Source organism: Trachypithecus francoisi, unplaced genomic scaffold (genome assembly GCF_009764315.1).
Source record: "Trachypithecus francoisi isolate TF-2019V2 unplaced genomic scaffold, Tfra_2.0 Lachesis_group8, whole genome shotgun sequence".
NCBI classification, from domain to species: Eukaryota; Metazoa; Chordata; class Mammalia; order Primates; family Cercopithecidae; genus Trachypithecus; species Trachypithecus francoisi.
The window spans coordinates 118,036,164-118,059,781 of NW_022681473.1; the positions used below are offsets into that span (position 1 = coordinate 118,036,164).

At 45.5% G+C, this 23,618-nt stretch overlaps 1 protein-coding gene across 4 annotated transcripts in view; it reads left to right on the forward strand.

Annotated features, from left to right (window-relative positions):
• APLP2 (amyloid beta precursor like protein 2) overlaps positions 1 to 21,370 on the forward strand; it is a 71,761-nt gene extending 50,391 nt beyond the window's left edge. Inside the window, exons 8-18 of one of the 4 annotated variants that reach the window (XM_033204311.1) lie at positions 2,524 to 2,654; positions 3,617 to 3,691; positions 4,895 to 5,053; positions 6,088 to 6,216; positions 9,247 to 9,346; positions 11,175 to 11,327; positions 12,814 to 12,849; positions 16,265 to 16,350; positions 17,338 to 17,412; positions 18,492 to 18,647; positions 19,928 to 21,370. In XM_033204311.1, coding sequence (XP_033060202.1) covers positions 2,524 to 2,654; positions 3,617 to 3,691; positions 4,895 to 5,053; positions 6,088 to 6,216; positions 9,247 to 9,346; positions 11,175 to 11,327; positions 12,814 to 12,849; positions 16,265 to 16,350; positions 17,338 to 17,412; positions 18,492 to 18,647; positions 19,928 to 20,029 — 1,202 coding nt within the window. In that variant the 3' untranslated portion in view covers positions 20,030 to 21,370. The remainder of the gene's footprint in view (positions 1 to 2,523; positions 2,655 to 3,616; positions 3,692 to 4,894; positions 5,054 to 6,087; positions 6,217 to 9,246; positions 9,347 to 11,174; positions 11,328 to 12,813; positions 12,850 to 16,264; positions 16,351 to 17,337; positions 17,413 to 18,491; positions 18,648 to 19,927) is intronic. The other 3 variants (XM_033204313.1, XM_033204312.1, XM_033204314.1) reach the window with 3 other exon arrangements.
• The last annotated feature ends 2,248 nt before the right edge of the window (positions 21,371 to 23,618 follow it).

The following is a 23,618-nucleotide window of genomic DNA, read 5'->3' on the forward strand; positions in this document are numbered from 1 at the left end:
TTTGAACTGCCCTGTCTCTGACCCCTGTGGTGCATGCCAGCTCACGGGATGTCTGCTCTTGAAAGGAGTGACCATGAAGTACTTTGGGCAGTCTAGAATATTGAAATATCTTGCATAATGCACTCTAGAAGAGAGCTAGCAGCCAAGTGGTAGTGACTCACTGTGTTTCTTCACTGTTGTGCAACCGGGTCACACAGCTTTAGGAAGTGAGAGGATTTCAGTTGGTGTGTGCTTTGGTGTGACAGGAAGGTCAGTGGTTCAGTTGAGTTGGGTTTATGCTGGACGTTGGTAGGAAGAGTTTCTACCAAGAGTTTCCCTTTTCTCCACAGCTACTCCTTTTTCTCGTTAAGACTTTCAGTCTCTCACCTTGCAGCACTCACCTACACGTTATGAAAATCCTCAGGCCAGACAGTTTTTCTTGGTTCCTACTCTGGAGTTTGTTGGAATAATAATTTGCTATGAAGGATTTGGCTATACCTCTGATGGATTTTCATTCAAATCTCTTCATGTTCCCTCTTCCTTCCTTCTACCAAAAGATCTTTCAAATCTTAATGTAATACGGCAATGCTTTGAGTGCTTCCCTTCCAGCTCCAGGAAAGCTGATTTATTCTGTAACAGTTGAAAGGTGAAATGAAAAGAGTCCTCAGGGAACCTTGGTGAATAAACTTTGCGTTTTCAGGAAAGATTTAGAAATAGAAATTATTGCGAGACTTACTACTTTGTAAAACTTGGGTTGAAGCCTGAGGAATCCCAGTGAGTGTGGAGGTGGTGATCTCTACCTGAAGGGTCAGCTGGGAAGTGCTGTGAGACATGATGGAGTGGCAGGTCTGTAAAACTCCTGTTTGCTGTGGCTTGGATAAGATTTGCCTCGGAGAAGCAGTGTTCATGCTCTTGTGGGGCCTCTGCCTGGGGGCCGTGCAGGTTGAGAAGCATCAGGTTTCCTTCCAGTGGGAACGTTTTTGTTCTTCTTTGAAGGGGCTGAGGCTGGCGGATGTGCCGGCTTTGTGAGTGGGTGATTCCACGGGGACCCAGGGTGTCTTCAGAAAAAAGCCTTTCAGCCCACTGTCCTCTCCACTCTGGTGCCAGGGAGGGTGGAAGCAGCCTGTGTTTGCTGTTATCTGTATCCAGTCCAGCTATATGAGCCAAAGGCTCCGTCTCCAGCGCTCAGGCCTTTACAGCATAGGCACGTGTCGCTGATCTGCACGATGGACTGCAGTGCTTGAAGTTCTCCTTCACTGAGCTTCCGAGTGTCTTGGGGAATGGCGTTTACTAAGTTATAGATTCTAGTTTAGTTAATCTGAAAGTGGGATATTGACATCCTTTTAAAACTTACATAGGGCTCATATTCTTCATGACTTTAGTTGTATTTTTAGTTCTATTAAACAAAGGGGCAAATAAAAGATGCTTCCGACAGAAAAAGTTGAACTGGCTAATTTGTAACTATATTCATCAATTATACAGTTGTTTTAATGTATTAAAATGATGCAATTCTAGAAATTAGGTGAATTTGCTTCTGAATTAAAACTCAGTTGAATCTTGCCATTCACTCTCCACTTAGCTCTGAAATTGTGTCATAATCTACCAAGCAAGTCCACACCAGCTTGGGAAATCTTATATGAATTAGGCTAGTAAGGATTACCTTAGGTATGTCTTGGGAGGCTGACTGAGTAAACTTGCCATCTTAGTCCTTTCCCTTATCAGGCTAAATTCCATTGTGCAGACACTCACTTGCTTGGGCCCTATAAGAGATTATGCCCATCCAGCAGTCGGGGGGTGCTCCAATAGACCTGTGCTCTGGGGAACGCTTGGGAAGCCCTGTTGGTCAGTGTCATGGATCAAAAAGCCCTATCTTCATATCGGTGAAAGGTGTCCTTGTCAAATAGAGCAACTTAGTTTTATCTTTGTTGGTTCTGTCACTTTGGTGGCGCTGAGAGTCCTTCAGTGATACTGAAAACTCAAAATTACAGCTGGAGTGATTGGGACTTTATCTACCCAGCGTATATGCTAAGAACATTCAGTTGAGCCTGTTTTCCATTTTAAATTAAGACTCAAAGATAGCCAGAAGAGCGGAGGTACCTGAGTAATAAATTTCTTCAAAAATAGGGAATTGCATAAAAGTGCCTCTACAGGGTCTGATTTCTGCACTTGTCTCTGTTCGGATGCTCAGTTATGAGCAATAAAGTAGCTATTGTTTAGGTTTCCAGGGTTCGAGCACTGAAGGGAAGGTATAGAAGAAACCACCTCTTTTTCAGCCCTGAGGTCTTAAGTAGATGCCTCATTGGTGCTGTAGCTGCCAATAAATTGCTGTATTAGCATGGTCTGACATGGTTGATGGATATTGTGTAAGGAAGATTGCCCACTGTGTAATCTAACCAAGTGAAGTCTTGGCAGATAGCAGCACCCTGCGCTTAGAGAATGCCACAGAACAAATTGAGTCCATTCTGCAGGTCCTGAGCTGAGTTTTCTTCCTAGAGCACAGTGCACCTGATCCCAAAGAGAACTCCCTCTGTAATTTTGTTTCAGTTCCTCCAACTCCTCTGCCAACCAATGATGTTGATGTGTATTTCGAGACCTCTGCAGATGATAATGAGCATGCTCGCTTCCAGAAGGCTAAGGAGCAGCTAGAGATTCGGCACCGCAACCGAATGGACAGGGTAAACCTCGACAATTCCTTCGTCTTCATGGCACTTGGCTCTGGGTAGCATGGTTCTCATAGATGAAGAAAAGTAATAGCTTCTCCTAGACTGTCGTGCTGATGTGTAAGGACTGCTGAGGCAGGAGAGAGTTACCAGTGGAGCTGCCCTTCTGGGTGGACTTCTTCCCCACCTGCATCTGGATAATAATATAATGACCCTCTGAGCACTTAGCATGTCCCAGACACTCTGCTGAGTACTTCCTATACCGTTATCTGCCTTTTTTTTTTTTTTTTTTTGGCAATTAACTTGCTTTAAAATTTCTTTTATTTTAAAGAAGGAAACTTTGTATCACTGTTATCAATAAAAAGCTAGTACCATTTGCCATGAGAAGAAAGTGACCAACCATACAAATATATTCGATGAAAACAAACATGTCCAAATACATGCTAGCCAGATACTGCTGTCTGTGGAAGGTTCTGAGTCTCAGGTGTTTCTTTTCCTTTAAAAGGGTTATAAGAGAGCAGCAGGAGCACCAAAGTGCATCTTTTCTTTTGGATTTACTCAGGATTGAAAGAGAATTGAAAAGGGAATGTCTTGCTAGGCCTAAGCTCCACCCCAATCCCACACAGTCCCATGCTGGGCTTACCGTTTGAAAAATGCTCATTGTTTTATCCACATCAGCTCTGAAAAGTAGGTATTAACCTCAATTTTTTTGGTGAGGAGACTAAGGCACAGAGACTTTTAAATAACTTACCCAAGGTTATGTAACAAAGAGGTCATGGAATTGAGGCTCCATCTGAGGATAGTTGAGGCCTAGAACTTTCTGTGGCAGTAACAATGCTAAGCTCATGAGGGATCATGTGATTGGTTTCCTTTTGTAGTTTCCTATTAGATTTAGCATCTGACGATATTTTTAGAAAATGGAGGAGTTGTTTCAGGGTACTAATCACTGCTGACAGTGTTTTCGACCTTTGTTCTAGGTAAAGAAGGAATGGGAAGAGGCAGAGCTTCAAGCGAAGAACCTCCCCAAAGCAGAGAGGCAGACTCTGATCCAGGTAAGATGCTTTCTCCAGGGACATAGCTTTCAGCCTCACCACTGGAAAATACGGTCAGAGCCCCATTCCCAACGAAGTTAGAATTGGACACCGCCTCCTTTTAGGTGAGGGCTTACAAGGAAGTTGCAGCTGGCCTATTTTCTTTTTCACCTCATGTATTGCTCACCTATGGTAGAAGAAAACCAAACCCCCACCAGAGCGCACCTAATTCATGCCAGAAGGTAACCTTAGCTCAGCTGCCTCTTGTTAATTCTGCTTTCCTGGCAAAAGTCCTCTGCCATTTTCAATCTTAGACTGTGACTTGTTTTTCAGCAGTACTGAATTTTTTTAAGACTAATTGAAAGTCAAAGGATAGAAAATAAAGATCTCTGATACAATTCATCTCTAACTTTGTCGACTATAACTAAAATCATAGCAGCAAACTGCATTCCCCTTCAGTGGAAGAGTGTTGGCTAAGAATAGGGATAGCAATTTCCAGGACTGATTTGGTTTTTACAAAACTGATTGTGTAAATTTTAAATCATTTTATGTTTAGCTGAAATGTCTTTCCTCCAAATGTTAACACTTTAATAAAGTGTTAAAAGTAATTTTAACAACTTTTTTTATTGATCATTTAGAATATCTAACAATTTTAATTCCTACAGAAGCCAATGCATTTTGTTCAGGGAAATTTAGTTCAGCAGGCTTAAACTGTACCTGTCAACCTGGCCGGATACCTCACAGATAACGTGCCCTTCATGATTTTATTGACAGTAATGGCAAAAACCAAAATTATTTTTGCACCAACCTAATGACAGGAATGCTTCAACAGAACTTACCACATATCTCCCGTTGGTCAGTGGTCTCAGGGTTTGGAAGTTGGTGCCTTGTTGCAATGTGGGAAGGACAGTGTTCCTTTTTTTATAGTGCATATAAAAAAGGCCTTGGGCTTGCAGGCACTAGCACTTTCAGTTATACGTATATTAAGGAAGCCCTCTGACACTGAGATTTAACTTGCTCTCTTTAAAGAAGGAAGTAATTCTCCTGAGAGAAGTAGAAGGAAGGTAGAATGAAGTAGACTGGATCCTACCCTTGCTCCACTCTCCGAACCTGTTACTGTCTTGCATGGGCACTGACGGGAGAAGCACTGTGGTCTTAAGGTTGCTTGCTTATGCTTCCTCCGGGTGCCACAAATCGTATGTGGTTCCTGCTCTCTTGGTTTAGCACTTCCAAGCCATGGTTAAAGCTTTAGAGAAGGAAGCAGCCAGTGAGAAGCAGCAGCTGGTGGAGACTCACCTGGCCCGAGTGGAGGCTATGCTGAACGACCGCCGTCGGATGGCCCTGGAGAACTACCTGGCTGCCTTGCAGTCTGACCCACCACGGGTGAGTCGCAGACAGAGCCAAATCATTGATGAGTCCTGCGCCTAGTGCTGCCTGTCCTGAGGTGGTGTATGTAGGGGACCAGTGTATGACACTCAGGTCAGTAAAAGTGACATTTGTATGACAAGTTCTGGCAAAGCTGAAGCTAAGAAAAGACGATTAGGGAGGAAAAGGTATTACATTCCAATATCTGTGTATATATGCTAAGCATGACATCGCTTTATGCCTGTGTATACCACCTGTGATGTAAAAGTGTTTTACACTAGAAAAGTATAACCTTGGGAAATTGATTGGTAATTATCCAGTTATTGAACTTCCTTTCAAAGAATGGAAACATGCTTTTCATGAAGACTTTTGAAGAAGTTACATTGTAAATAAGATTATGAAGAAAGGGATAAAGTAATGTCTTCTGAAACTCTTGTGTGAGTGGTCTCAAATGATTTTGTCCCTTAACACTAACCTGCCTTGCTTTGGGGGATGGAAAGAATTAGGAGGATATTTATATCCTTAAGTAAGCCAGTTCAAGTCTTCTCTCTTTGGGAGACACAGGAGACTACCTAGCTTGTAATTCAGACGTCAGAGGCTGAGCCAGGAAAAAGGACAGATCTGAAGAGAACAGTGGGCTGGAGATTCTGGAAAATACTGTATGTTAAGGAGCCGATATAACTTTAGAACTTAGTTTTGCTATTTTACCTAGACAGTTTTTTAGTTACTTGGTAAGCTAAAAAAGCTTTCAGAGTTACAGCTTTCATTCTTGTGCCTAGCTGAGCTTTACATTCTTTTTTTTTTTTGAGACGGAGTCTCGCTCTGTCTCCCGGGCTAGAGTGCAGTGGCCGGATCTCAGCTCATTGCAAGCTCCGCCTCCCGGGTTTATGCCATTCTCCTGCCTCAGCCTCCCGAGTAGCTGGGACTACAGGCGCCCGTCACCTCGCCCGGCTAAGCTTTACATTCTTAAGTGAACTTTTTAAGCTTTTGTTTTCCTGCCTATTTTCAATTCTCTAGTCTCTGGATATTAAAACAACTGTTCTCTCTTGCAGCCTCATCGCATTCTCCAGGCCTTACGGCGTTATGTCCGTGCTGAAAACAAAGATCGCCTGCATACCATCCGTCATTACCAGCATGTGTTGGCTGTTGACCCAGAAAAGGCGGCCCAGATGAAATCCCAGGTACAGTAGATGTAGTAGAAATTGTTGCCGTGAGGGCATTTCCAATGGGGAACATGATGCCTTGACTAATGGTTGAACAGCACTACTGGTTGAACAGGACTGCTAGTTGCACTTGTTATTAGTCCTTAGAAAATGATTTTTGATTTCCGAAGACATTGGGTACATGAGCTGGTTTTTGCAAGGGTACTATTTTTAAAACATCTTTTTTTATACTTTTTTGTATTAACTACTTTGTACTTAAACAATTTCCGATTTTTTTATATTATTTATTTCTGATTTAAGTATTGCCAGCACCAATATTCAAGATCCTTTTCTAGGTATATTTATCAAGCAGATCTTAAAAATTGGTCTCTTGTTTTGTGCAGTATAGTTTTTGTTTAGACAGACACTTTTACATTCCTAGGTTTTGTCCAGCTTTACTTTCATCTATAGTGGTTTGTTTCTGGTTCCTATTTCTAATATTGGTGGTGTTCATATATTAACTTGAGTTTTACTTTCTGTATTCATAAAAATGAACTTGCCTACAAGACTGCTAGCTTCCGTGTAAACAGGAAGTCTCGTAGCCCATCCTGTTAGTTTTCCTAGAGGGCCTTATAGTAACAACGCTGATCTTATTTCATTTCCTCTCATATTGTAACTACAGTGCTGTGCCGATTGTGAGTGCCAGGGTACATGGGTTCACTTACTGCACGGGTGCTGCCTGTCAGTCCAGAAACCCTCCTTCCCCACAGTTGGTGTGTGTGTGAAGATGAAAAGGAAACGTGCCTAAAGGCCTTTGGGGTATTGGAGCTGAGCTGCTCCATTTGTGGAGCTGGGATCTGTCTGAGTGCCAGACTCCACACTGGCATTCAGTGCTGCCGGGCTGACTCCCTTGAGTGCCCTTGAGCAGCTCACATGCTAGTGTAGAGATAGTGAAGAGCAGGTGTTTTGTGGGTTTTTTTTGTTTGTTTTTTGAGACGGAGTCCCACTCTATCACTCAGGCTGGACTGCAATGGCGCCATCTCAGCTCACTGCAACCTCCACCTCCCGGGTTCAAACAATTCACTTGCTTTTGGGGTCTACTTGATTTTTGAAAAGATTTAATCACTTTCCAAACTTCCTGTTTTAAAATTAAATTATTGTGTTGTATTTTAGCCAGTTTTGTGTGAGAGTAGAAGGGAAGGAGAGATTTTGATCAGTATAGTAAATAGAGAATTCCTGCAAGTGAGATCAAGCTTCCACACCAAGTAATGTGAGAAGTAGAACCTTCCCGTCTTAGAACACCTTTGGGGAGAAAACCCAGCTCTCCTGTCTGCTACTTACTGTCTGCTCTTAGCTGTAATTCTGGCAAAGCTTACCTTCTGCCTTGTTAACCCTATTCTGTTATCTAAACATTAGAAAAATTTGCAGATGTTCAGCCTGTTGTAACTTGTGCCATATTTACTTGTCTGGATATGAGTTTACCCCTATACTATAGCCAGTGGTTTGCTGTAGAGACACTAATTTCCAGTCTCCCACCCTGTGGTTCTTGTCCTCTGTGAGCGTATGAACTGTCCTCTCTCACACAGCTACCTGTTCCTCTGGGGAGGTGTAGCAGGACAACGCTTGCTGAACCTGTGGGTGTTGCATTTTGGCTCCATTTGCATTTTTTCTTCAAGGCACTCTTGTGCTTTCCTTGATTGACACAATGGCAAATATAAAATTAAATTGCTTTCATCCTTGCTTTCAAAGGTCAGAGAGATGTCAGTCTACTTTCCATTTAGCTTTTTTTCTCATGTTGACCCTTGATGTTAATGGCTTCAATTCAACCATGTAATTAATCCATTGGTTTCCAGCGCCCTCTTTAGGAAAAGGTTGGTAATTGCAGGTCTAACCAGGCAGGGATGACTTTGCTTTTTTAAGCTTATGGGAGCTACAGCAACACACCTCGCCATGTCATTGGGGTGGATGCTAGCCCAAGGCACCTTTCACTTCCATCCCGAAAAGCTGTAAAAATAGTGACCACTTCTAATGGCTTTTTTTTTTTTTTAAATGAATAACCTTAGAACTTTTGCATTCAGAAAAGGCAGTGAGCTGTGGTAGATGAGTCTTCCTGTATCACCCCCTTAAAATCAGGTTTATTTATACCTCAGCATAAGTTTTTCAAAAAATAACAATTTAGTTAAATAGGAATAAACTAATTCTTTATTTACCACAATAATCATTTAAGCAATTGCTTCACTAAGCAAAATCCATAATAGTTCCCTGTGTTGCCAAGTCTACTTTTCAGCCAGTAATTTCAGTCTTTTTTAATCCCATCTAATCTGACCAGTGGTAGAAATCGACTGACTCTCTTCTTTCACTCAGCAAAACCTTACGGAATGTTCAGCATTGTACAAATTGGGGTTCTTTTTTTTTGTTGTTAAACTCAATATGATTAGTATTAAGTGCCTCGAATGAAAATCCAGTAGCTAGTGGCCATTTTTTAGTAAATTGTCTCTTAACTTGGAGCACTCTCTTTAGATAAATTCTCACATCAGCTGGGGGAATTATACAGTTTGAACACTTTTTTTTTTTTTTTTTTGAGACAGGATCTTGCTCTGTTGCCTAGGTCGGAGTGCAGTAGCAAAGTCATAGCTCACTGTAGCCTAAACCTCCTGGGCTCCAGTGATCCTCCAGCCTTAGCCTCCCAAGTAGCTGTGACTACAGGCACACAGTACTATGCCTGGCTAATTTTTGCATTTTTGGTAGAGGCAGGGTTTCATCATGTTGGCCAGGCTGGTCTCAAACTCCTTGGCTCAAGTGATCCTCCTGTCTCACCCTCCCAAAGTGCTAGAATGACAGGTGTGAGCCACCACGCCCAGGCTGAACACGTTCTTATACTTTAGCAGTCAGTAAATATGGCGTGAGGAGTAATACATTTCCCCTGACCAGTTGTTTTGCTAGACTCTGTAGAGAATATACTTTCTAAAGTGGTTTTTCCAGAAGTTGTGTCGATGGTCCAGCTGCAGGTTCCCTCCTGGCCTAGTTGTTTTCAGTCACGACACCTCTGCACCCTAACTCTGCTTCCAGGTGATGACGCATCTCCACGTGATTGAAGAAAGAAGGAACCAAAGCCTCTCTCTGCTCTACAAAGTACCTTATGTAGCCCAAGAAATTCAAGAGGAAATTGGTGGGTGCCAGCTGTTTGTGCCAAGGTGATGTGGGACTTGTTGCAGAGGCTCAGGAGTGAAAGCTAGGCAAGAGTAGAGAGACATGAGCAAGCAAGGCGTGTGACGTGGGGCATTAGCACACCCTGGCTTCAGAAGCCTGGAATCCACTGGAGCTTCCGTGGCAAGGTGAAGGAGGAACCAAGGACAGATGCACTGGCTGTGAGCCATGGAGCCTTGGGTTTCACTGACCTTCACTCCGTTAGCGGAAGAATATCTGGGGTATGAAATTGCAAGAGACTAGGAGATTTCCTGTTACCATTTTCCTCCTTAATTCTGATTATTCCAGGTACCTGATTTTATATAATTCTCACCTCCTCTTCCTCTCCCAGTCTTTATCTTCTTCATTTATTCAACAAGTTTTATTATGTCTGCTGTGTGTCACAGAATAAAATGGTCCACAGGCAGATAGTACCTGCTGGAGTTCATGTGACGATAGGAGAAAAATAGACAGTAAAACAAAATAAATGTCAGGTGGTGATAAGTGCTGTGCAGAGTTAAAACTCAGGCAGAGTGGTAGAGAGCGGCTGCTGGGGGCGGCTGGCTCTGGGGATGGTGGCCTGAGATCCGAATGGTAAGATCACAGTGGGAGAGCACGTTGGTAGCAGAGTGAGCGGCAGCTACAAAGGCCCCAGGTGGAAGTCAGGCATCACATTTAAGTAGATCAGTATGGCTACAACATGGCAAAGGGGATGCGGCCAAAGGATGCAGGGACCAGATCAGGAAGAAATGTCAGCAAAATCAAGGAGTTTGGTTTTTATTTTAGGATAATGGGAAACCGTTAGAGGATTTTCAGCTAGGGAAAGACTAGATCTGGATTATGAATTTTTAAAAGCTCACTTGGCTGCTTTGTGTAGAGTCGATTAAAATTAGAAACCAGCCAGGAAGTGATTATAGAAATCCAGGAGAGCACTGTTGGGAGTATGCACTGAAGGAGTGATGGGGTAGGAGAAGGAGCGCCCCAGGGACAGCTGGGGACGGTCTCTAGGATGTGTTTTGAGGGGAGTGTGTGGGGCTGCGCCCAGGGCTGCGTGTGCGGTTGGGGGAGCGGCATCAAGAATTGCACTTAGGGTTCCACTGTGGGCAGCTCGGGGATGGTGGTACCATGGCCAGCTGAGCTGGAGAAGGAAATCCGGAGCTCTCTTGATACATGTTAAGATAGAAATTTCTGTTGGGTGTTATGTGGAGATCTAAGTAGGATTTAGGTGTGGCAGAGGTCAGGCGGTAGGTCCAGAATTCAGGCCTGGGAGTCATGGTATGTGGTCAGTATTGAAAACTGGCATCGGGGAGAAGTAGGTCAGAGGGTGTGAAGCGGTAGTTGTAGTTACGTGGGGTGGATACGTCTAGAGATGGGATGGACAGCGTGAGGACTGTAGTTAGTAATACTGTACTGTGTACTAAAAATTTGTCGAGAGTAGATTTGGAGTATTCTTATCTTTTAAAAAAGTAACTCTGGAAGGTGATGTGTGTGTTTGCTTGACTACAGAAATCATTTCACGGTGTATATGTGTATCAAATCATTGTATTGTATACCTTAAATATGTACAGTTTTTAAAACCCCCAAAATCTGTGGTGTTGTGGATACCACTTAACTGGAGTGTGGAGGTGGAGGAAGGGGGGACGACGCCCTGGGGTCCCTGGTGCTGGGGCTCTGTGGTGCCACAGAATCAGGGAAGGTGTTTCAGGCAGGAGCTGGGAGCCACAGTGGGTCTTGGAGCTCTAGAGCATCCTGTGCCTGGACACCAGGCCCTTCTGAAGCCTGCTCTCTGTCCCCTGCCCTGTCTTCATCAGATGAGCTCCTTCAGGAGCAGCGTGCAGACGTGGACCAGTTCACTGCCTCCATCTCAGAGACCCCTGTGGACGTCCGGGTGAGCTCTGAGGAGAGTGAGGAGATCCTGCCGTTCCACCCCTTCCACCCCTTCCCAGCCTTACCTGAGAATGAAGGTGTGTATGGGCGACGGTGCCACTTCTGGGCAGCAGGGGGAGGACAAAGTGAGAGAATTGAAGTCAATGTTTTGAAAACCAAGTTGAGTTTGGGAGATGGTGTTCCTGTGAGAGTCAGGGGAAGGGAGACCGGATTCATTGAACATCCACTGTGTGCGAGGACCCTGCTAGATGCTTTCAAATCGTTGGTGTCAATGTCACCATGAAGTTAAGACTAATTCTCCTATTTCAAAATGGGTGGCTTCAAACCCCCACTTCTTCCAACTTGTGCACTTCTTACATGTGGGAGGCACTTGGCAGTTGAAACAGCACCTTCCTGTTAGGCTGTTACCTTTGCCCAGCTGTCTTGGGAGGTAGGTGCTGGAGAGGCTGAGGAGGTGACAGGGCTGGTGCAGGGTCATATCTCTGACATGAGGTGGGAGAAAAAGCTGTTCCTCTGGCTCCTAGCAGACGTTCTTCCCTCTTCCCTTGCTGGTTCTCAGTGTCTCAGAGGATCTCTAAAAGCTGTGAGCCTGCTCCAGAAATAAACAAGTTGCTGAGCCCAGTGCCCTGAGAGTAGTCCCCCTTGTCAGTTCTGTTTGTTGCTGTTGCTGCTGATAGGGTAATGTTAAGAATGGCCCACAGCTATGCCATAGTCCTTGTTATATGCCTGCGTTAGCTAAGCATCTCAGCGGATGCTCTCCATCCTCACAGTAACCCTCGCAGGTGGATAGTCGAGTGTCCCCAAGTGGGGATTCTGAGGTGTAAAGAGGTTAAGTAACTTGCCCAAGGTCATGTAGCTTGTAAGTGGAGAGTCAGGAGTTGAACCCAAGCCAATCTGGTCCTGCAGTCACAGACCTGACGGGATATAGCAGTGGAACAGAGGCCTCAGGAAGGCATCAGATTGGGAGTAGGGGGATGGAGGTACATCCATGTTAGCCTTCAGACCTTAACGGAAATGCCTTCTAAACTAGTTATCCCAGAGCAGTTGACTCTTCAGAGATAAAACAGGATCTGAGGAAGTGGCAGATAGATGAAGAGGCACCGTGCCATTCCCAAATCTCCGTGGGTTTTTTGCGTGGCCATGCTTAGAAAACTTCTTATGTGCTTATTGGGGGTGAGGGCAGCTTGGATATACCTGAACTAGGACCTTATCTCCCTGTCAGCAAACCACAACCAACACTGACTTCAATTTTCGCTTTTTTCTAAGAAAAATATTTATGTGGGCTAAGCTAAATAGTGCAGGCATCTCCCAAAGTTTCCCTAAAAAGGCCCAAGACAGAGCTGCTTTTTTCTCTCTTATCAAGGATACCCTCTAGTGATTTGCTGTGGCTTCTACTACTGGTTTGTTTGTGGGATAGTTCAGGCATGGTGTTTTTAAGGAGGAGTAGTTTTTGTTCACTTTATAGAGAAATTCTAAGATAGAAATTTTAAAAGAAGCCATTTTCTTTCTTAATCTCCTTTTGTGCTATTTTATTTTGTTTTTTATTGTTTTCCTTTCTGCTAGACACTCAGCCGGAGTTGTACCACCCAATGAAAAAAGGTTGGTTTGTCCAAGATGTTCCCTTTAAGACCTTCATTCCTCTCCACTCCCCAGTGTGTCCGAAGCTTCATGTTCTGTTTCATGCCATCACCTGGCTTTCCCCACCTCATTTCTTCCGGCGCGGCTGTGGGTGGAGTCAGAGCAGCCCCACCTCCATGTTGCTAACAAGCTGACCTGACTCCAGCACTCCGAGGCCAGTCTCCGTGGCATTGGTTACCGCGTGGTCATGCTAAGCTTTCCCTCTGGGATGTCAGAGAATGCACAGCAGCCAAAATAGATTTCATGACTCTTTTAATCTGGGTAGATTTTTAGAAGTATTTCCAACTTAGGTTGGTTGTGAACTGCTGTATCTGTGTACATATGCCTTATTTACAGTAAGGTGGAGAGTCTCTCTTTTCCCTCTTTTTCTCTGCAATTCCCATTTACGTCTTTTCTTTTTGGCTCTCCTTGCCTTTTGTCTGTGCCAGCTGTCTCATGTCCTCTGAGTTGTAGCCTTCCTCAGAACATCAGAAGCCGATGGATCAGGCCGGGCGCGGTGGCTCAAGCCTGTAATCCCAACACTTTGGGAGGCCGAGACGGGTGGATCACGAGGTCAGGAGATCGAGACCATCCTGGCTAACACAGTGAAACCCTGTCTCTACTAAAAAATACAAAAATCTAGCCAGGCGAGGTGGTGGGCGCCTGTGGTCCCAGCTACTCGGGAGGCTGAGACAGGAGAATGGCGTAAACCCGGGAGGCGGAGCTTGCAGTGAGCTGAGATCCAGCCACTGCACTCTCGCCCGGGCGACAGAGCGAGACTCCGTCTCAAAAAAAAAAAAAAAAAAAAAAAAAGAAGCCAATGGATCAAACACGTGGAGACAGCCCAGCTCACTGTACTGAGTCTCCAGTTTTCAAAAACAGTTCACGCTCCGTAAAGCACTATGGGGAATGCTTTGCATACTTGATCTGAGTCCACTGAACGTCCCTGTTGGGTGGGTAGTGTTTTTAGCTTTATTTTCTATATTACATAATTGAAGAAGTTTCTGAGATGACATAAGTGCTCTAAGAAGTGGAGGAACCAGGATTTGAACCCAGTTCTCTGTCCTCCAAGCCCATGTGATTTTATTACCTAAGCTGTTGGTGTCACGAGATCCCCCAGGTGGGTGGGCGGCCCAGTCATTGTGAATCATTTCAGCATTTCTTGTTCATAATGTGTTGTATGAGCCCGCCCTTGGCTTTGGCAGACTTCTTATGGATGGGCCAAATGGTGTTGCCTGGCTAAGAAGCTGGTGTTCTGCTTTACGCCACAGGTTGTTCTCCGAACACAAAAGTGTGATTTGGATCTTCTGAAAATGACCTACGCATAGATGCTTTATTTTATTCTACTTGGATATGCCTATTCTTGGGGATGAATGTGCCGACATTCCTTTCAACAGCATAACTGAGATGTTGAGAAAGATGAGTTTTCTAGAAGTTTAACTGGCTTTTGCCTTTATACTTAACTGTTACGAGTTGGGACAATTTAAACACTAACTTTGGTGTCTTAAAGTCACTTGTTTATGTGTTTTTTTAAAGAAACGTGGGGGCTATACCACCAAAAATGTATTATAACAGTCTGGACTGGCGCTAGGTCTTTTTTATTTTTTATTTTTTTTTTTGAGATGGGGTCTTCCTGTCACCCAGGCTGGAGTGCAGTGGTGCAATCTTGGCTCACTGCAACCTCCTCCTGTGGGGCTCAAGCAGTCTTCCTACCTCAGCCTCCCAAGTAGGTGGGGTGACAGGTGCATGCCACCACCCTCAGCTAGTTTTTTTGTTTGTTTGTTTTTGTATTTTTAGTAGAGATGGGGTTTTGCCATGTTGTCCAGGTTGGTCTCCAACTCCTGGACTCAAGCGATCCACCCGCCTTGGCCTCCCAAAATGCTGGGATTATAGGCATGAGCCACTGTGTCCAGCGACAGTAAGCCTTTAGTTGGCTTAGTGCCACATTGCTTTTTGAATAAAATCCTGCCCATGTGACCTTTAAAATTCTGCGAGAGAGCAACATGGAAGGAGCTCAGAATTACGATTGATTGGGCTTGGTCATAAGCATCCTTGCTGAGGCAATACCCTTCCAGATCCCTCTTTCTCAAATAGTTGGAGTGCAGTATTGCTATTTCATGGGCATTTTGAGACAAAAGCTGGCTCTTATTTAACTAGAATCAAGTCGTGGACATCTTTAAAGTTGAAGCTTTAGAAAAATTGCATCATTTTTGACTGCATTGTGTTAGCCTCCAGGTTCAGCAACTGGGGAAGCTGTTACAAATTGCTGTGTGTTAAGAACAAGTCTAGTTGTGAGGCAGAAGCTCTGCTGTGGCTGTGCCTTGTGCCATTACCTGCCTTTGACGAGCCCAGGGACAGCAGTGCTTTGCGTGTCCTCATGTTGAAATCTCACTTGCAGGTAGTTACCTTAGAATGCCAGGTATACTGTCAGGTTGATCTAGTTATAAAAGGCTCATGTCACAGACATTTATGTTGAACTGTATGTTATTCTGATAGCTAGAAATCACATGCTTTGGAACTAAAAATAGAGGACCGCCTCTCACGTTCCCTCCCTGGGTCTGTGCTGCACCGTCGTGCTGCGTATTTGGATACTGTCCTTCGGAGCGCCACACATGAGTGATGTTGCTCAGGCAGTGTCTGACCTTGGCAAGAAGAGAGTTGCTATTCTTGCTGCTCCGTTTAGAGAAAGGTGCTTTCCATGCTGATATTAGAATTCTCCCTATAGATGGAATGCTTCCTTCCTGTTTATCTTCTAATAGCCACTTAGGATATGAGCATCTAGGATCCCGGCACTGAGAGGGATTCAGCGTGATGGGAGATGCAAGAAGAAATCCATAATGACAAACTGTGATTATAAATGCCATCACCTGGGAACCTCCCCAGGACCAACTGAAACTCTAAGGAAAAATAAGAGTTTAGGTTGGGGAGGGGATTTGAGGCAGAATGAATTCCCTGTGGCTTCACCTACTATGTCCAAGGCAAACATGCAGGTTGTTGTGAGGATGGGTGCTGTGGCAGCCGGGTGTGGGTAGCAGGTACTCAGTCGTTTCTCCTATAGTGGTGTGTGTTTCCCATGCTAGGGTGCCTCTGGGCTCCACTTCTGTGTATCTTACAATAAACATTTTCTCTGAAGGCTTGCATTTCATTTTCCCAAGTTGGAGACAAGTAAGCACTCCCTCCTCCTCCATTATACCCATCAGTCTCTGCAAATGCCTGTCTCATTCATCTTCAGAGAGCACAGGGCACCCTCAGACATGTGAACACAGTGGCAGATGAGTTGCGGGGGGAGGTGCGTGGGAGGGGCTCACTGGCCCTCAGGAGGGAGTTTGCTGCTTCTGTGCCATGGGTGTGAGATGGGCCGTCCTTGGGAACTCAGCCGTGATCTCTCTCCACACAGGATCTGGAGTGGGAGAGCAGGATGGGGGACTGATCGGTGCCGAAGAGAAAGTGATTAACAGTAAGAATAAAGTGGATGAAAACATGGTGAGCCTGTTCTTTCTTCTGCCCAACATGCTTTACTTTTGAGACTCATTAGAGTGAGTGACCTGATGTCAGATGCTTCCAGGTGCACGTCTGTGTTCATTTTCCACACGGTAGAAGGTTGGAGGGCTCCAACGACTCCCACAGACTGGCCGTGGTGTTTAGCATCTGGGTATGAAAAGGATTAAAGAGCCCTTCTCAGCAGTAGCTCATCTCTTGCTATAGAGTAGGAAAATAATTTACGACTAAAGATATGAATAACCTGTTAGAGGCCATTTTCAAGTGAGTAGAGTTAATACTTGGATTAGTGTTGGGTTTTGTTCTTACACTGCCTTAGGTTTATACCCCCTTTTATTCACCTAGTATTTTCTATCATTTATAGTTCTGGATTATCCTCGACTGAGTTTGATAGTTAAATGTGGCTTTTTTTTTGAGAGGGGAGTGTTGCTCTGTCACCCAGGCTGGAGTGCAGTGGCACGATCTCGGCTCACTGCAAGCTCCGCCTTCCGGGTCCACGCCATTCTCCTGCCTCAGCCTCCCAAGTAGCTGGGACTACAGCTGGGCCCGCCACCACGCCCGGCTAATTTTTTGTATTTTTTAGTAGAGACGGGGTTTCACCATGTTAGCCAGGATGGTCTCGATCTCCTGACCTCGTGATCCGCCTGCCTCGGCCTCCCAAAATGCTGGGATTACAGGCTTGAGCCACCGCGCCCGGCCTAAATGTGGCTTTTTGGCAATGTGTTCGGAAATACGTCTCCACAACGGTTACTTGAAGGAAAACGCATATAGGACCAGCTGCCATAATATAGTCTTCCCTCCATACCTGCCCCTTCATTAGGGGTTTGGGGAGTGGATTTGGAAGGTTAATGGGGGTCCCACAGGTACCTGCTTCCTTCCATCAAGCAGCAGGTAGCAGAGGAAGGAGGCAGCAAATACTGAACTCCCCATTCACCCAGTTGCTCACTGCCAACATTCTCATGACTGTTTCAGGTCATTGACGAGACTCTGGATGTTAAGGAAATGATTTTCAATGCCGAGAGAGTTGGAGGCCTTGAGGAAGAGCGGGTACGTGCTTAGCTCCAGAACCTAAGGTTTCCTGTCAGTCTTAGATATTTGTCCTCTGGACCTTCTCAGTTCAAGTAGAAAGCAGGAGAAATGCCTGAGTTAATAAGGGTCCCTCATCCCTAGCTTCCCATACTTTTGGATAAGAAAGCTAAAATTAGATGGCAAGTGGTTATAAGCAACCGAGAAATGTGAATAACTCAGGTGATTGTGATACCAGGAGATTTTTCATTCATAAATGTAAAGGTGCATTTACATTTATGTATGTATATTCCCAGCTACTTGGGAATTTGAAACAGGAGGATCTCTTGATCTCAGGATGCTGTAGTGTGCTATGATTGCACTTGTGAATAGCCAGTGCACTCCTGCCTAGCCAACAAAGCAAGACCTTTATCTCTTAAAAAAAAAAAAAAAGTGGCCGGGTGCCGTGGCTCAAGCCTGTAATCCCAGCACTTTGGGAGGCTGAGACGGGCGGATCACGAGGTCAGGAGATCGAGACCATCCTGGTTAATATGGTGAAACCCCGTCTCTACTAAAAAAAAAATACAAAAAACTAGCCGGGTGACGAGGCGGGCGCCTGTAGTCCCAGCTACTCGGGAGGCTGAGACAGGAGAATGGCGTGAACCCGGGAGGCGGAGCTTGCAGTGAGCTGAGATCCGGCCACTGCACTCCAGCCTGGGCGGCAGAGCAAGACTCCGTCTCAAAAAAAAAAAAGTTTGCTAAATTTTATTTTTTTAATATTTATAAATCAAACTGGTATGCTCTCAAATGTTTACTTATGTGTTATAAACTCTAAAATTTTTGACAAGTACCTCACATCACATTGTTGATTATGTTATCAAGTTCCTATAATAAATAATTTTGAATGTAAAAAAAAAAAAATAGAATCTCCATGGAGATTGGGAAGAGTGGGCGTTCTCCGCATACGGGTGGTTCCCTGCAAAGCAGGATCTTGGTGCTACTTTGGGTTTTAGGGGCTCACCCTTCCAGGAGCGTGGCCCTCGGTGAGTTACTTGCCTCATGGCTGCCAGACGGTCACTGAGGTCACTGAGACTTTGTTCCACATCTGCTTTGTTACGTAGGAATCCGTGGGCCCACTGCGGGAGGACTTCAGTCTGAGTAGTAGTGCCCTCATTGGCCTGCTGGTCATCGCAGTGGCCATTGCCACAGTCATCGTCATCAGCCTGGTGATGCTGAGGAAGAGGCAGTATGGCACCATAAGCCACGGGATCGTGGAGGTGAGGAGCTGGGCTGCTGAGGGCCTGCTCTGCACTGTGGGCTGGGTGGGGGTGGGAACCTGTGGAATTAATAAGCATCTTTACTCCTCGAGTACTGGACATGCTGCTGTCATCAGTTCAGTTACTCACTGGATTGCTCGGTCATGTGTTTGGAAATCAGCCCCTGCCACAAGGAGCTGTTGCCAAATTTCAACATTAGTTTGGGCTTTGGCTATGAATGTCAGAAAGTCGTGTGAACATTTTATGCTACAGAGGGTGAAAACTCTTTTCTCAGATTATTTCCTTAGTGTTCCTTTTTCCAGGTATGTTTTTTTTTTTTTTTAATGGGGGAGGGAGCAACAGGAAATGTACAAAGTGCTGAAGCAGACTGTTTCTGTTCTGTCTTCTGCTGGTTACTGAACTTCTCTTGCCACTCATTCCTTAGTGAATAGTGGGAATGTCCAGAGTCCCTTGATCCCTAAATATAAATACAGTAAGTACCTTAGTGAGCCCTGGGAAATTAGTGCAGATTCTGGTCTTAGTTATTTGTGCTTTTTTGTTTGGTTTTGGTTTTGGTTTTTTGGAGACAAAGAGTCTCACTCTGTTGCCCAGGCTGGAGTGCACTGGTGTGATCTCAGCGCACTGCAACCTCTGTCTCTCGGGTTCAAGTGATTCTTGTGCCTCAGCCTCCTGCCTGGCTGAGACTACAGGTGCACGCCACCATGCCCAGCTAGTTTTTGTATTTTTAGTAGAGATAGGATTTCCCCATATTGACCAGGGTGGTCTCAAACTCCTGACTTCAAGTGATCCACCTGCCTCAGCCTCCCAGAGTGCTGGGATTACAAGCATGAGCTGCTGTACCTGGCCAGTTATTTGGTTTTATCTCTTGCTGGAGACTGGCCTAGCTGTAGAATTTCAGAGTTGAAAAAGACCAGAGATCCCCTGGTCCCACTGTCTGCTTGCTAGCCTACTGCTGAGTGGCTTGCCTTGGCTGGCCCAGGTAGTAAGCAGTGGCGCGGAGCCTTGCTTGTCACCATGGTGCTAGGACATCCAGTTGACTGTCATCTTCCGTGAGGGCTAAGCTTTCAGGGCTCTTGTTTCGAAAGCATTGCCTCTGTGATCCCCTTATTTTCTTTCTCCTGTGTTTTACCACCGGTTCTCATTTGGCCTGTCCTGTTTGAACGGGCTGCTGGCTGCATTTGGTCCTCAGGGGATCGTGCAGCAAATGGCTCAGGTCTCCCAACACCCTGTGCAGGTCTCTTGCCAGACACCACAGTGACCCTCAGGTTTTGTTCTTCCAGGTTGATCCAATGCTCACCCCGGAAGAGCGTCACCTGAACAAGATGCAGAACCATGGCTATGAGAACCCTACCTACAAATACCTGGAGCAGATGCAGATCTAGGTGGCAGGGAGCACGGCAGCCCTGGCAGAGGGGTGCGGGCAGGCCAGAAGATCCCACGATGCCGACTGACTGCCGACCAGCAGCTGCTGCCAGGGGCTGCGTCCGACATCCCGACCTCCTGGACTGTAGGACTATATAAAGTACTACTGTAGAACTGCAATTTCCATTCTTTTAAATGGGTGAAAATGTTAATATAACAATATATGATATATAAACCTTAAAAGAAAAAAATGATCTATTGCAGATATTTGATGTAGTTTTCTTTTTTAAATTAATCAGAAACCCCACTTCGATTGTATCGTCTGACACATGCTGTCAATGTATAATAAATGGGAAATGTCGATTTTCAATAATAGACTTATATGCAGACTGTTGTTCCAGTTACGTTGTGTAAGTCAACTCTTCAGGCTCATTCACTGTCCTGGCTTTTATTTAAAGAAAAAAAAAGCAGTATTCCCTTTTTAAATGAGCTTTCAGGAAGTTGCTGAGACATGAGGTGGAATAGGGAACTGTAATGGCCACTGAAGCACGTGAGGATACCCTTGCAAAGTGATGTGAAAGGACCAGCTTCTTGAAGTCCAGTGTTTCCACAGCTGGATACCTTTGTGTCTCCATAAAAGTCCCGTCACCAAGGACGTTAAAGGCATTTCATTCCAGCGTCTTCTAGAGAGCTTCGTGTATACAGATGAGGGTGCCCACTGCTGCTTTCCTTCAGAATCCAGTGCTTCCACAGAGATTAGCCTATAGCTTGTATTTGACATTCTTTGCTGTCTGTTATTTACCCGCCGTAGCTTTTTACTGTTCACTTCCCCTTCCAACTGTCCAGATGTGCAGGCCCCTCCTCTCTGGACTTTCTCCAAAGGCACTGACCCTCGGCCTCCACTTTGTCCCCTCACCTCCACCCCTCCTGTCACCGACCCTGTGACGTTCACTCAGAGAAGACCACACCAAGGAGGCGGCCGCTGGCCCAGGAGAGAACACGGGGAGGTTTGTTTGTGTGAAAGGAAAGTAGTCCAGGCTGTCCCTGAAACTGAGTCTGTGGACACTGTGGAGCGCTTTGAACAATTGTGTTTTCTTCACATGAGTCTCTGTAATGCTTGTACAGTTGATGTTGATGCCCACAGCCTCTGCTTTTGCTTTTTCTTTTAAATCTGAAGGTTCTGGTAACCTGTGGTGTATTTTTATTTTTATGTGACTTTTTTTTTTTCCTTTTTCCTCCCCTTTGACCCTATTCATGTCTCTACCCACTATGCACAGATTAAACTTCACCTACAAACTCCTTAATATGATCTGTGGAGAATGTACACAGTTTAAACACATCAATAAATCCTTTAACTTCCACCGAGACTGCTTGTTTCATTGACCACGGCATTGATCTGTGTGATGCTTCTGCCCCCTGCCTCCAGGAGGGTGAGACCTGCTTTCCACGAAGGACCCCAGCTGTACCTCACTGACAGAAATATGTCTTCTCAAGCCTTGACTCTAGGGTTCCGATGCCATTTTGCATTTAGAAAACAAAGTAGAGGGAATGTCTGCATAGAGCATTTGTCTGGCAAAGTTTAGGCTACTGATATTTATTAATATGAGACTTCTTAATGCTACTGGAAAGGAGTAGGGCCTGTGGCTGAATTTTCAGAGAAATGCTTGTAGCTTCTATTTGCTTAAATAACCTGACACAGGGAGGCCCTATCCCCTCATTGATGGGGGTGTTTGGTTTGTTGCCTTGACAACTGCTTTAGAGGGCTTTCTGCCTGGGGCCAGTTTTATCTACTGAGCTAAGATTTTTTTAATGCCCAGCTACAGGGAAGAGGGTCAATTCAGGGGTAAATCTCAGTCCCTACCCTAGTTTAATGCCAGTTTAAATATATGGAGTAATTATCAAGGTAATGTCATATATACCTGTGTGTACATGTACATGTGTGTACATACATGACGAATCTTCCCTAGGATACCGGACCAAGGAGTGTTTTATGAGCCAGGAAGCATCTTGTGAGTCAGGTGAATAGGCTGGGTCTTTATAGTGATTGCCACTTCCCCGTCAGCCTCTCCCTTCTGCCTGCATTGGTCACTGAAGTTGCTGCCAGGAAAGCCCTGAGGAAGAGGGAACTTTTTTGTTTTTCAAAACCAGTTTCTGCTGGAGTGCTCTGAAGAGCGTTATCACCTGAAAACGCAGTATCAGCTGGAAACTGATCTCAGGGTCATTCTGATTTCAAAGCTAACAGACCAGCTTCATTGAGCTTAGTACCTGCCATGTACTAGCTGCCCCCAAGTCAGGGCCGCATTTTTGTCTTTTTTTTTTTTTTTTGAGACAGAGTCTGCCCAGGCTGGAGTGCAGGGGCGTGATCTCGGCTCACTGCAACCTCTGTCTCCCTGCAACCTCTGCCTCCCAGGTTCAAGCAATTATGTCTCAGCCTCCAGAGTAGCTGGGACTACAGGTGTGCACCACTGCGCCCGGCTAATTTTTTTGTATTTTTAGTAGAGACGGTTTCACCATGTTGGCCAGGCTGGTCTCGAATTCGTGACCTTCTGATCCACTTGCCTCGGCCTCCCAAAGTGCTGGGATTACAGGCGTGAGCCACCGCGCCCAGCTCCATTTAGTCTTAACCTTTTGAGGCATTCCCCTCTTCCAGAAAAGACGCTGAGGTCTTCCACGGAGCAGTAAGGGGTGGAGCAGAGATGCAAACCCGGCTCGGTGGGAGTTCTTTATTCAATGTACTTCAGCCCTGGGGGAGGCGGGGGCAGGGGCATCGCAGCCAATATCCATCCAGCTGCTCAGCTCTCTTACCTGTTACCCACTTTCCTGTTGCTGATGGGTTAGAAGTTTGGGGCTGGTGCAACTGCAGTGGTTTCTATTTACACGTTCATTACCCAAATGGGGTCATTGCAGAGACAGGGTTAGCTGAGAACTGGGGAGGCCTGAGAGATGACGTGGAAATGAATGAGAGGCAGGGCTGCCAGGCAGCCTCACCCTAGGCTGGCTCCACTCTGCTCCCTGGTGGCTCACCCACCTCCCGGGAACTGAGGGAAGCTCATCTCCTGGTTTCTGCCTTGGTGACTCAGCCTTGACCTCTGGGGAATGTGGCCCTGCCCACCTTGCGGCCAGCCTCAGGTGCTGACAGCCAACAGGTGCGAAGGTCCTTCTACCTACCTGTCTGCTTTCAGTTGCAAATCAGAGCCCGGCAGCTGAGGTTTGAGCCAGGACATCAGATGCGCCGATCTCTGGTTTCTGTTGCTGTGACAACTGACAAAGCTCATGAGGAGGTGCAGATGAGGATGTAATGTTTGGAGAGGCCCAAGGGTCCACTCTCATAGGAGCAGGCGAAAAAGTTCCTTTTTTTTTTTTTTTTTTTTAAAGGAACATGCTGTCTTGTGGTACTTTGAAGTCATGGACATAGAATGGATACAGGGAATTGGAAGGGACCTTATGACTCCTGATTATTTCACAGCTGAAACATGACCACAAGCTCACATGCTGTTAGGGGCAGAGCCAAAGGCCACGGTCATGTACAACGGACTCTAAGGCAAAGGGTAAAGTGGTCCTTATAAGACAAGCAGACGGATGTCAGCTGGTATCTTGCCTGTGACCGCC